The sequence below is a fragment of the Camelus bactrianus genome, chromosome 7 (assembly GCF_048773025.1).
Source record: "Camelus bactrianus isolate YW-2024 breed Bactrian camel chromosome 7, ASM4877302v1, whole genome shotgun sequence".
NCBI classification, from domain to species: Eukaryota; Metazoa; Chordata; class Mammalia; order Artiodactyla; family Camelidae; genus Camelus; species Camelus bactrianus.
The window spans coordinates 59884622-59897635 of NC_133545.1; the positions used below are offsets into that span (position 1 = coordinate 59884622).

Here is a 13014-nt window from a genome sequence, read left to right on the forward strand (position 1 = left end):
TCCATGCCACCCTCCTCCTGCCTTTCTGACCCGTGTACCTCTTCTAATCCTGCAGCATCAGTGGCTCCAAGGTGGCCCCCCTGTTGTCTTCAATTCACATGCTATTCATAATTTTCTCCCTTGGAATAAATAACTAACCATATGCTGATCACTGTCATATTTATATTTTTAACTCCACTCTTACCCCTGAACTACTGTTTTTCAATTACCTTGGAGAAATTTCTAGGCACCTTAGGTGGAACGTGCCCCAGAATGCTAATTTTCTACCCCAGCTGAGGCCTGCTCCTCCTGCTCTATTTCCTGTCTCAGTCACTGGCACCATCGTCCGCTGACATGGATGCCGAAGGCAGACATATCAAAATCCAGAATCGTCACTGAGTTCCCCCTCAAGCCTGCTGGTCACTACATGTGCTCGATCTCCTCTCTGTGTTGTGTTTTCCTGCACAAGCTCATCATTTCTGCCTCTGCCAAAATTCTGGACCTCCCCTGGGTGACAGAACCAGCCTTGTGCCTGGCTTTCCCGTCTCTAGGCTTAGAACGCTGGTGTGGAACAGAACGCGGGCTGTGGGGTCACACAAATCTGGGTCAGAATCCCAGCTTCTCCACTTTCTCACTGAGCCCATTGGGCAACTTTTTTGAGCTCTGTCTGTTTCTTCTTCTACGAAATGGGATAATACTACCTACTCATAACGTTACTGTGAGGACTTAATAACCTAATGTATGTAACACATCTAGCACTGTGCCTGGCACACAGTGTGACCTCAGTAAGTGTTGGTCCCCCTGCCACCCCTGTAAGTCACCTTCCACAGAAGACTCCCTAAAATTAAGTTTTTGATTCATTCCTAAAATGACTTCTCATTGTTTATAAAATGAAAATAAATCTACACAATCAAGTACAGACCTGTCTTTCCACACCCACTGCATGCTGTTTCCTAACTGGATCCCTGCTTTCAGCCACTTAGATGAAAACGGCTCTTCGTTTGTTGATTTCGCTGCCAGGAATGCAACTAGGTCCTTGTTTGCTAGGTAAATGACTCCAACAAAATTTCTGCTTCATGCGAAGCCTTCCCTGACTGTGGTTTTAAGAACAAACTCAGTATGATGGGGGGGTGGAGGGAGGGCAATGTAATGTGTCTTAATTCTCTCTCCCTTCCTGCTATCCTCACTAGAATTTGCAAACATTAGCATCCTGTTTGGAATTCCAGGCCCCCTTTTTTACATCTCTCCCCTCCAATCTTGGTGGTCTCACAGCATTTTCTAGAAACCTCTGTTAGTACTTATTCCACCTGAACCAACCACTCACTGCTCCCCCTCCTTTCCAGATGTTTCCACCGTGCCTTCCATGTCTCCCATCCCATGGTAAACTCATTTGCTTCCATGTTAAGCTTTCTCATTGAAAGCTCCCTCGACTGACTCCCCATCTCATAAGCTCAGCGAGACCTCCCCTGCCGTCCCTCAAGTAGAAGCTGTTCGTCGTGGCATATTCCATTCAGAATGGGCAGAGAGCTCCTCACTCAGTCTCCAGGGCTCTTCCATAGCTCTTCAGTCCTCCAGGAGAAAGTTCTGCTTCTTTTAAACTCAGGCCATTTTTCCATAGCATCCTTTCCCTCTTTTGGTATCTCTTCCTAATTCACTGAAGAATTTAGTGTTGGGATCGCTGTCTTCTTTTCTACCCCCATTCTGCCACTATTATCCCAGTGCACGTTGAAGCGCATAGCACCCTAGAACCCTGACCTTTTAGTTCTCTGACTCCCTCATCTCCAGTAAACTTCACCTCCACTGGACTTCAGCTGGAGACATGATTGCATCTAGACCTCTTAAATAAAAATCACTTGGAATTATTTCAGTTGTGAAATACTAAATCCAAACATCCCACTTCCTAAAAATTTTACTCATTTTAACAATTTCTAAAAATTTACTGATTCTCTTACTCAATTTCTGTCTTTATAATGTTCTGTGATCTTATAGGGACTGCCAGCCTCTTGCTCCCTTTACTTTCCTGTTTTCATTTCCTTTCTGCTCCAGCTTAGATTCCTCAGTCTCTTAACATCAAACGCCGTTTTGTCTGTTCTCCAAATCCTATGTTCTGCTGTCCTTTCATCACATTTCGACAAAGCTCCAGCCCAGGGTCCATCTAACTGTTCCTCATCCATCATCCATATCCATAATTGAGCTGCCAAGCTCAAAGGAAGTCAGCCCTGAAGACTGATGCCCCTAAAACATTCTGGTCTCCAACCCAGTTGGGTCCTCCACACTGCCCAGGGTCTGTCTCTGTTCAGCCCTCCCTGTTCTCTTCTGTGACCAGCTGAAACCTGCTCCCTTCAGCGCCTCCGCTTCCCACTTGGCGGGATGTTTCATCTCCTACCTACTGAGAAAACAGGACCAAGTGAGAGTTCTCTGTGCTCTCATTCACCAAACCTACAAACTTCCTTATATTTGCCCCCATCCTTTCCTGTTCCTCTGTTAGCGACAGAAGAAAATGTCACTGCCCAAATTTAAAACTCATCCTGTGCCTATGCTATGCGCACCACTCACTCTAACATTTTCAGGACACTTCTCTGCCTTACACTTAATAGATTTTTCTACTCTTACTGGCTCTTCCACAACAATATCCTCAAGAGAAGGAGGGAAGGATGAAGGGAGGGAGAGAGAGAGGAAGAGGGAAAGAGAGAAAGAGAGAAGAAAAACCCTCTCTTCCTTTCTCATCCTCCTCTCCTCATAGCCAAACTTACCGATTTTTCTTCAGCAAGTCCTGTTTTCCACTGACTCCTTAACCCATTGTTATCTGTGTTCCACTCTCAACATACTCTTCAGTGGGACTATACTGGCCATGGGCATCAGTGGAATTGCTAAGTACAAGGGACATATTTCAGTCTTGATGTTACTTGCCTACGGTATCTGTTCGTGTTGACCACTTTCTCCTCTTTTGCTAAAGAGCTAACTAAATAAAACTAAGAAAGTTTTTTATTGTAGAAAATTTCAAACATACTCAGAAACAGAATAGTATAGCCCAGGCAATAGAAACAAGAGCAAAAATAAATGGGACATAATTAAACTTACAAGCTTTTTGCACAGCAAATGAAACCATAAGCAAAACAAAATGACAACCTACAGAATGGGAGAAAATATTTGCAAATGAGGCAACTGACAAAGGCTTAATTTCCAGAATATATAATCAGCTCATACAACTTACTAACAGCAAAAAAACAAAGAAGGACAGAAGACCTAAACAAGCAATTCTCCAATGAAGACATACAAATGGCCAATAGGCACGTGAAAAAATGCTCAAATTGCTTATTATCAGAGAAATGCAAATCAAAACTATAGTGAGGTATCACCTCACACCAGTCAGAATGGCCATCATGCAAAAGCCCATGAACAATAAATGCTGAAGAGGGTGTGGAGAAAAGGGAACCCTCTTACGCTGCTGGTAGGAACATAGCTTGGTGCAGCCATTGTGGAAAACAGTATGGAGATTCCTCAAAAAAACTAAAAATAGACCTACCATATGATCCAGCAATCCCACTTCTGGGTATATATCTGGAGGGAAATCTAATTCAAAAAGATACATGCACCCCAATGTTCATAGTAGCACTGTTTACAATGGCCAAGACATGGAAACAACCTAAATGCCCATCGACAGATGACTGGGTAAAGAAGCTGTGGTATATTTATGCAATGGAATACTGCTCAGCCATAAAAAAGAATAAAATAATGCCATTTGCAGCAACATGGATGGATCTACAGATTGTCATTCTAAGTGAAGCCAGAAAGAGAAAGAAAAATATCATATGATATCACTTACGTGTGGAATCGAAAAGAAAAGAAAAAGCACACTATGAACTCCTCTACAAAACAGAAACAGATTTGCAGACATAGTAAACAATCCTATGGTTACTAGAGAAAGGAGGTGGGTAGGGATAAATTTGGGAGTTGAAATTTACAAATATTAGCCACTATATATAAAAATAGATTTTTAAATGTTTCTTCTGTATAGCACAGGGAACTATGTTCAACATTTTATAATAACCTTAAATGAAAAAAACTGAAAGCAAATATATGTGTGTATATGCATGACTGGGACATTGTGCTGTACACCAGAAATTGACACACTGTAACTGACTGTACTTCAATAAAAAAAAATAGATTAAAAAAATAGAATAGTATCAATCGCCAAGTTCAATATTTATCGATACATGGCTAATCTTAGTCATCTCCCTCCACAAGCTTTCCCCTTCCCAGCAGATTATTTTCAAGCACACATTTTGGTGTACCTCCTACAAGGTCAAATCTCTTAAAATGATCACAATATCATTATGACACCTAATAATTCATAAACATCAGCAAATATTCAGTCAGTATTCATACTTCCCTAGTCTTCTAATTTTTTAATGGGTTATTTGTTGGAATCAAGATCTATACTGGATCCATGTTTTGAGACTGGTTGGAATGTCTCAAGTTTTGATATGTAGCTTCCACCTCCATTTCTTTTTTTCCCTTGAAGAAAAGTTTTGGTTTTGTTGCTGAAATGAGATCAGCCTTCCTGTAGGTTTCCCCACAGTCTGGATTTGGCTGAGTGTATCCCTGTGGTATTATTTAACATTTTGCATCTGTATCTCCCATTGCCTCTAAATTCAGAGATCTAGTGCATTGAGATTCAGATTTGATTTGGGCAAAAAAGCCTACTTCGAAGGTGCTATTGTATACCTCTATAATTACAAAGGTGGTTTCTATTTTTAAGATGTTATCGGCAATAATCATTGCTTAGAACATCAGGGGTTGCAAAAGGGTGATATTCAAATCTTATTATTTCTTCTCCCCATATTAGCTGGGATGTTTCTATGAATGAAAACTACTCTCATCAACTATTAAGTAACCTTGAAATACAAATCATATAGAAAAGACAGAATAAATCTTTGATCCTTTCAGAATAAATGACTGATTAATCCTTTCCTTTAGTTATTAGTTTTTTAAAATAATGAGTTGGTTTCCCTACTATTTTCCAAAGATGACCGGTGAGGTCTTATTCTTTTTTTCCAGTATCATTATGAACTGACTAATCTATTACTCGTATTGATACTCTTTGGACAACAGAAGCTTACTCAGCTTGGCTTCTAAGTCCTTTGACAACAAATTTGTAGTGTTTGGTAGCTTCCTTGCTTTCTATGATGATGAAATATTCCAGGCTCACTTTGTACGTTTCCTGCTCCAGATAGAGAATCAGTATTTTCTTTCCAGCTCTCTAGTTTTTTTGAGTGAAACTGGTATTTAGAAAGCACAATCTGGACACCAAGGAAATCACTGCTGTTGGATTCATCACTGTCTCTAGACCTTTTTGGCGGATAGCAGTGTAAATACGTGTTCTTTTAGGTTTAGAGGTAACACACACCGTGATCTCTTACAGACACGTCCAACTCAAATTTAGGATTACTTAACTTTGTACATTTTTATCTACTTTCAATGCAGCTGATAATATCAATTCTCAATGATATCAGTACAGTCATTTAATTTATCTCAAGATACAAACACAAAAGTAACAGAGTTTTAGTAACAATATGGCCGCCAGCAATAGGAGTACTAGAAGTAGTTACAGATTTTTTTGGTAGTCCTTTTTATACCTAAAATATACCTCCTTCGGAATCTACAGTCAAAAATACAGGGCTTTATAATCCAAAAATGGGCAGAGGACCTAAACAAGCAATTCTCCAGTGAAGACATATAAATGGCCAATGGCACATGAAAAAATGCTCAATATCACTAATTATCAGAGAAATGGAAATCAGAACTACAATGAGGTATCACCTCACGCCAGTCAAAATGGCCATCATTCAAAAGTCCACGATAAGTGCTGGAGAGGGTGTGGAAAAAAGGGAACCCTCTTACACTGCCGGTAGGAATGTAGTCTGGTGCAACCATTATGGAAAACAGTATGGAGATTCCTCAAAAACTAAAAGTAGACCTACCATATGATCCAGCAATCCCACTTCTGGGTATACAGCCAGACGGAACTCTAATTTGTAACGATACATGCACCCCAATGTTCACAGCAGCACTATTTACAATAGCCAAGACATGGAAACAACCTAAGTGTCCACTGACAAAAGACTGAATAAAGTTGTGGTATATTTATACAATGAAATACTACTTAGCCATAAGAAAGAATAAAATGATGCCATTTGCAGCAACATGGATGGACCTAGAGATTGTCATTCTAAGTGAAGTAAGCCAGAAAGAGAAAGAAAAATACCATATGATATCACTCATATGTGGAATCAAAAAAAAAAAAAAAAAAAAAAAGGACACTATGAATTCATCTACAAAAAAGAAACAGACTCACAGACATAGTAAACAATCTTATGGTTACTGGGGAAAGGGGGTGGGAAGGAATAAATCTGGGAGTTTGACATTTACAAATGTTAGCCACTATATATAAAAATAGATTTTAAAAAAGTTTCTTCTGTATAGCACAGGGAACTATGTTCAGTATCTTGTAATAACCTTTAATGAAAAAAACATTAAAATAAATACATGTTTGAATATGCATGACAGGGACATTGTGTTGTACACCAGAAACTGATACATTGTAATTGACTGTACTTCAATTAAAAAAATACAGGGTTTTAAAGTCATTTAGAATTGTTCCATACTGTAAGGTTTTGCCTCCAATCTGAACCACACTAAGGTTGATTCATTTCACGTTACTTCAAAATTTTTAAGAAACAATTTAAAATTTTTTCCTATTTTGTTTCATAATTATGTAAAATATTTACATGGTTCCCAAATTCAATGTATAGACAAAGTATATTCAAAGAAATATAGCTATTATCTTTGCTCCTTTCAGCCTCCTGTCTCTCTATAATTTTTTATGCGTGGTTTATAGTTCTTTTAAAATATATAAAAAATATCAATGACCACATACTCTACACTTTTCTCCACCTCACTTTTCTTATTTAAAAATATGTCCTAGAGATTACTTCATAATAGTAAACAGACGTTTTCATTTCTCACTATACCTGAATAGCACTCCCTCATGTGGATGTACCTTACTTTTGACTTGTCCAGTGTCCTACTGATGGACTTCTGTGCTTTTTTTTCTAGTCTTTTGCTATTCAAGGTAGTCTTTCAATGACTATCCTTCTGCATGCATCACTTTCTTATTTTTATTAGTATAACCTTTGGCATAGATTCCTAGAAGCAGGAATTGCTCTCTCAGGAATAAATACGCATTCATTGTTTAGATATTGCCAAATTCCCCTCCATAGTGTTGCACCATTTGCAGTTCCAATGACACTATGAGAATGGTTGGTTTCTTTCAGTCTCTCTACAGAGTATGTTTTATCTTCTGGCTTTGTGTCAATTTCATAGTTCAAAAGAGGTTTCTCAACTTGGTTTTAGCTTTAATCTTGAAGTGTGGTAGTTTTTCTCACAGTTAAGAGCCAAGTCTGTCCTCATGATACAGCCCCTCTCCATTAACACCCAGGAAGCCACACACTAAAAAGATTCTAATTTTTCTTTTCTTGTTTCTTGGGCTGTTATTTTTTAATCTCCTTTTCTTCTTCCATTCTCCTGTTTACTTCCTAAACATTCCTCTTTCTCTGGATTGTGTCTTAGTCTTTCTTTTAAAATCTACCCCTTGACCTTAATAATCATTATTATTCTGATTACTACTAAGTCAGTACCTGCAGCCCAGGGCAATCCCTCTGCTTCTGTCCCAAATATCAAACTGCCTAGGGGAGATGGTGAATTGTGCCTCCCAAGCACCTTGAATCCAACCTGTGCACTGCTCTTCCCCAGCACGCCCCTCCTCCCGTGTTCTCCAACCAGTGCAGTGAACGTCACCACAGATCTCCAGTCACAAACCTGGGTTTTTTTTTTTTCCCTCCTGTTGACTCCATCTCTCATTTTTGTTGTATCAAATCAATCACCAATTTCTGTGGCTTCTACCTCATAAATGATTCTCAAATCCATCTACTTCTCTTCATCCCAAACTACTCATCTAAGCCACTATTATTTCTTCCCTGCACTTTCCTTCCAGGTGGCCTTTCCTAGTTTTAGCTGCTCTCAAGCATGGTCAGTCACCTTTGCAAGTACAAATAAGACAGTGCCATTTACTAGCTTAAGAACCACCAAAAGCTCAAAAACAAAAACAAACACCCAAACGCCAAAACCCAAGAAACCCAAGTCCCAGGCCCTGTATTTCACTAGGTACAGATGAACCTAAGTGTGGCCGCGCTCCGGGCAATCAACAGAAAACAGCGGAGGTGTCGCGGGCAGCTTAGTGTTGCTGAAGGAGGACTTAATTTTTTCATTGTTTGAATTGCTTCAAGTTTTATAAAGAGACTATTCTCAAGTATTACTTATATATGTTAGAAGAAATAAAGTGGACTGAGAAAGTGAGCCTTACCTAGCTCTGAGGCAGAGTGGGTTCACCAGAGGCCATACGAATTCCCAACAACAGGTCTCCTGGACGAGACCTCAGTTTCCCTACAACTCCTCCCGGGAAACCAAACTGTCCTCTTCACCTATGTATTACCTGAGAACTTAAATCAAGGTTTTCTTACCTTTGTGGTCCACAGTTTGACGGTCCAGTCAAATGATGATGTGACAAACAGGTGTGAAAAGTCGATTGGGCCTACTGCCATGTGGCAGTTAATTCCCGTCACTGGTCCCTGGTGACCTTCGAAGACTTCCCCGATACCTGCTTTGCTGCACGAAGACCACACACAAGCAGAAATTCAGTGACCTTGGCAAAGCAGTGACTGCTTTAAAAAAAAAAAAAAAAAAAGCTTGTCTCTCTATGATTACTTCTCCATAACCAGATGTGAAACCACTTTCATAGATATCTTGAAAGAAATAAAATGCTATACTACTCTTGGTGATTAAAAAACAATATGGGGCAATAACATCTTCTCAATTTTCAGAAGTTAGCATCAAATTTTACCATTTAATCCTTTTTTAGTAGTTCCTCAAACTTCTCAGATAAGTTTGTCTCCTTCTTTGTTTTGTTCAGCAAATGTTCACTAATGGGCCTCCCCCCATCACTGCTGATGCAGCTACTTTGATGGAAAATGTACAGCCGGTGCTCTGTACCCACGATGCAGAACTACGGGTGTGGAAGGCCGACTGTACTACGCCGTTTTAGATAAGGGACTTGAGCATCCTTGGATTTGGGTATCCCCAGGGGCTCCTGGAACCAATTCCCTGGGGATTTAGATACCAAGTCACCTGTATACTTAGATCTCAAGGCTTTCATATTTATAATAAGATGATTCTACTCTTGTGATACATTTTACACAACTTCCATTTTGCCTCCTTTTGGGGAGCCTATTGGCCGTAACACTCCATATGTCTTTTGAATACCTGCATTTATCTTTTCAAGAAAATTTCTTAAATACAGTTGACATACCTGAAAATGTAAAACTTAGTGGCAACCCTTGTCACTAGAAAATAATAGGCATTATTTATAAATGTAATACGGAGAAAATGATGTTTTTCACTGAAAGCACAAGAGACATTTACAAATCCACTAAATGTATATTCCATAAGGGCTGGTGCTGTTTTTCTTACTGCCAAGTGTGTAGCATACAGGAAGTGCTTAATAAACATTTGCTGAACAAAACAGCAAAGAAAGAGACAAACTTATGCCTTTTTTCCCCAAAAGGAGCACATCTGAGAAACAGTGATACACAGTTTCAAAGTTATCCACTGACGTAGATTTAGCTAAACTGGGATTATTTCCAACCTCCGATTACGACACAATAGTCTGCACCAAATCGCACTCAGTTAGAAAATACACCAAAATGCTATATTTTAAAAATTAATGTGCATGAGGTTATAAGACCAACAACTGAGGGACTGTGGAATCTAAATATTATGTCACTAAGAGTGCAAATGAATTAAGTTATTGAAACGTGGGCTTCTGGAGCACCAATACATGTCAGCACACTGAGCAGAACTGGAAATCACAAGCCCAGTGCTGCAGCACATGTTCCATGTAACAGGCACTCCAGAATTATGCCAAGCGAAACTGCTAACAGCAGTTCCACACGTGATCATTTACATTTGTTCAAGAGAACGTGAGAAACTGATCTTTGAAGTGGCCCCTAGTGAGACTCCACTTGCTCTTAACAGCATCCTGAAAGGGTTTATAGGGTGCAAAACGAGGACCTTATTTAATTTATGGAAGTGGATTTGCACCTTCTCTGTTAGGTGAAAAATTGAAATTCCTCACCTCTCTCTTGCAGCCCTGTATGGCCCACTTAAGATTACTATGAAGCCTAAGGCCTGTGACTTTACAGCTTTCCTAAGATCTGTATTTTATATTTCAGACGGACAGAGCGATGTAAAAAGCAACATCAAGCTTATTGTAAAATGAGCTCTGGTTTGTACCGGAGGTACCCTTCTTTTGAACCACAGCGCATCTTCTGATGGTGCTTGCAAAGGACAGCAGCCACAGAGCAAAAATATTTATCATGCAAACAGTTATTCACATTAGAGAAAAATTTTTTTAATCTGAAAATGATCAATGAACATGTTCTGTAGCCTTCACAAATAATTAAGTCCCTGGGTTAAGTCAACTGAACCTATGCCCCACTGATTCTAACAAACACGGAGATAAACCTGTGAATCCCTGTCTGGCCCACTGTGCCCTCCGTGCCTCTCTCGTGCCACTACTCCCTGTCTTGCAGACATTTCTGTGTTTACCTTTCCCACCGTCATCAGATTCCTGAAGGTAGAAACAGGTGTAAATGATGTCTGCATGCCTGGCAACATGTAGCAACACGCTTTGCTGACAGTGGATATGCCGTGTTTGCATAAATGAACAATTTTGTCAGATTTTTTATGCTTTCATCACTTTAATGCGTGGCTTTAGCCAGAACTTAGGAAGGAGGACCACTGGCCATGGAATTATGAGGCATATCATCCTAGTCATTTTTAGTCACGTGAGCAGGGACAATACCACTTGTGTCTACGTGCAGCACAGTAAGAACATCACAGCTCGTACTGTATGAGTGGAAACACCTTAAATTGGGCCAAGGATGCTTGTTACTTCTACAAATTACAAAAAACATGAGTATGAACTTGCACCAGTGCATCATTAAATCTAAACACCCTGTGATTAGTGCAAGAGATGAAGAATCAATTGAATTAGAACGACTAACATGAAAGAGAAATCAAGCACCAAGGTGAGAATGGAAAACCTTTCAGAAGACACAAGTCTTCTCATGAAGTCCTGCCTGCAATGTCACGACCTCGTCTAAATTATTGGATTCTACTTCTTCCTGATGTTTTCCCGGGAGCATCTGCCAATCTCTCAATCAAGACACAGTTCTTATCACTTGGAATCTCAGAGGTGCCTTGTGTATCTCATACTACCCCAGCTTCTGATTGGGAGGCAGGGCCCTAAGGCACTTCTCTGTATTGTTTGGTTATTGATTTGTATGTAGATATAGATTTGTAGCTCCTTACTTACTCGGTGCCAGGCACCGGGCAGGAAATTAATGATGAAATGGATAAAGTTTAGTAAGAGGTAAGTGGCAGATAAGTGAATAGTTGAAATAAAATGTAATTAATGCTAATGTAGAAACACATATAAAAATATATGAAATAATAAACCTATCTGACAGCTTGTAGTCCTATCTACCTCAATTATTCTACTTGGATTTTCTCCACAGTGCTTAAACCACATATTTACTTGTTTATTAGTTTATTTTTTTATCAATTTTAATAAATTATTTAATTATTTATTAATCTATCATTACTAGCTTATTGTCATTTACTCTCAACCAGAATATGAATGCTAGGTCTGTTTCCTTCCTTACTGCGTCCTTATGATGTGATGGAGGCTGGCACACGGGAGGTTCTTAGTGAACACTCTTTGAAAGAATGAGTGACTGAAGGGAATGAAAATTCTACTGAAACATAAAGGAAGAAATGATTTTCTTTGCCCAAGAGAGACAGGAGAGGCTTCCATGTGGAAAGACCTTTGTGCCAGCTCTTGAAGGATGAAGAGGAGTTAACTAGGCCAAGAAGAAACACCAGACCCAGCAGTCGAAACTGAATGGACAAACTCAGAGGTGTGGTGTGGTGGGATCAGCAATCTTTGGGGTGGGGATGTGGCTGGAGCCTGAAGGCTGAGCCTGGGAAGGGCTAGCTATCAGGAATCCTCTATGATGCACTAAGCGTGGACTTTCTCCCTCAAGGCAATGTGAACCATCAGAGGCTTACAATGGCTAATGACCAGAGCAGATGGATGCTATAAACTAACAAAGATGTGCGGCTGTGATTTGCATTTCTCCAGAAATGTCTTTCTCATAACACAAAGTGGTTGTAATCCAGAAAGTGATAAAAGACTTTCGGAAATGAAGAACGCGTCATCGGCAAGAAAACAGAAAATCACCTTCCATGACGACAGGCCGTGTAGACTATACCCTCCTCACTGCCAACCACGAAGTTATTGACGTCTCCCGTCGGGAAGGCCATTCCAGTAACAGCCACGGGCTTGGACTTATTGTACACCAGCTCCATGCTCTCCTACCAAAACACGGCATGTGTTACATTCCCTCTGTCAACTCCTTGCCATGCCAAAGATAGCACGGAAAAATCATTTGACTAAATCGTCTGTTTGCTTTTCACACAGCGTTACAAAAGACCCCGGCTGTGCCAGAAACCACGCTTTACTGCCCTGACATTCATGCTTCTGTGTATCTCTGGTTTCAGGCCGGCTGGATTTCATCAGCGTGTGCTGCTGCTTCTTAAGTCAGGCAGAGATGACAGGTGAGAATTTTGAAACTAATGGTGCAGAAACTAAAGATAATACTGTAATGGTTACACTTGTCAGCCCCAGGCTTTAATAAAACACACAATACCCTCGTATTTACAAACATTTTCAAAATCAATTGTTCGTGAGAATACACATGTATTAATATCAGATGTACTAAGCACATCTGTCAAAGCAGGAGTGTGTGTCCTCCACGGACTAAAACCAGAACGTCGTCACTTGGGTCATAAAAA

The 13014-nt window shown here is 39.9% G+C and overlaps 1 protein-coding gene across 3 annotated transcripts in view; it reads right to left on the minus strand.

Annotated features, from left to right (window-relative positions):
* DYNC1I1 (dynein cytoplasmic 1 intermediate chain 1) overlaps window positions 1-13014 on the minus strand; it is a 377849-nt gene that overhangs the window by 60590 nt on the left and 304245 nt on the right. For all 3 annotated transcript variants that reach the window (XM_045508648.2, XM_010972445.3, XM_010972429.3), the window contains 2 exons: window positions 12401-12534; window positions 8562-8706 (listed from right to left, as the gene is read on the minus strand). In XM_045508648.2, coding sequence (XP_045364604.2) covers window positions 8562-8706; window positions 12401-12534 — 279 coding nt within the window. The remainder of the gene's footprint in view (window positions 1-8561; window positions 8707-12400; window positions 12535-13014) is intronic.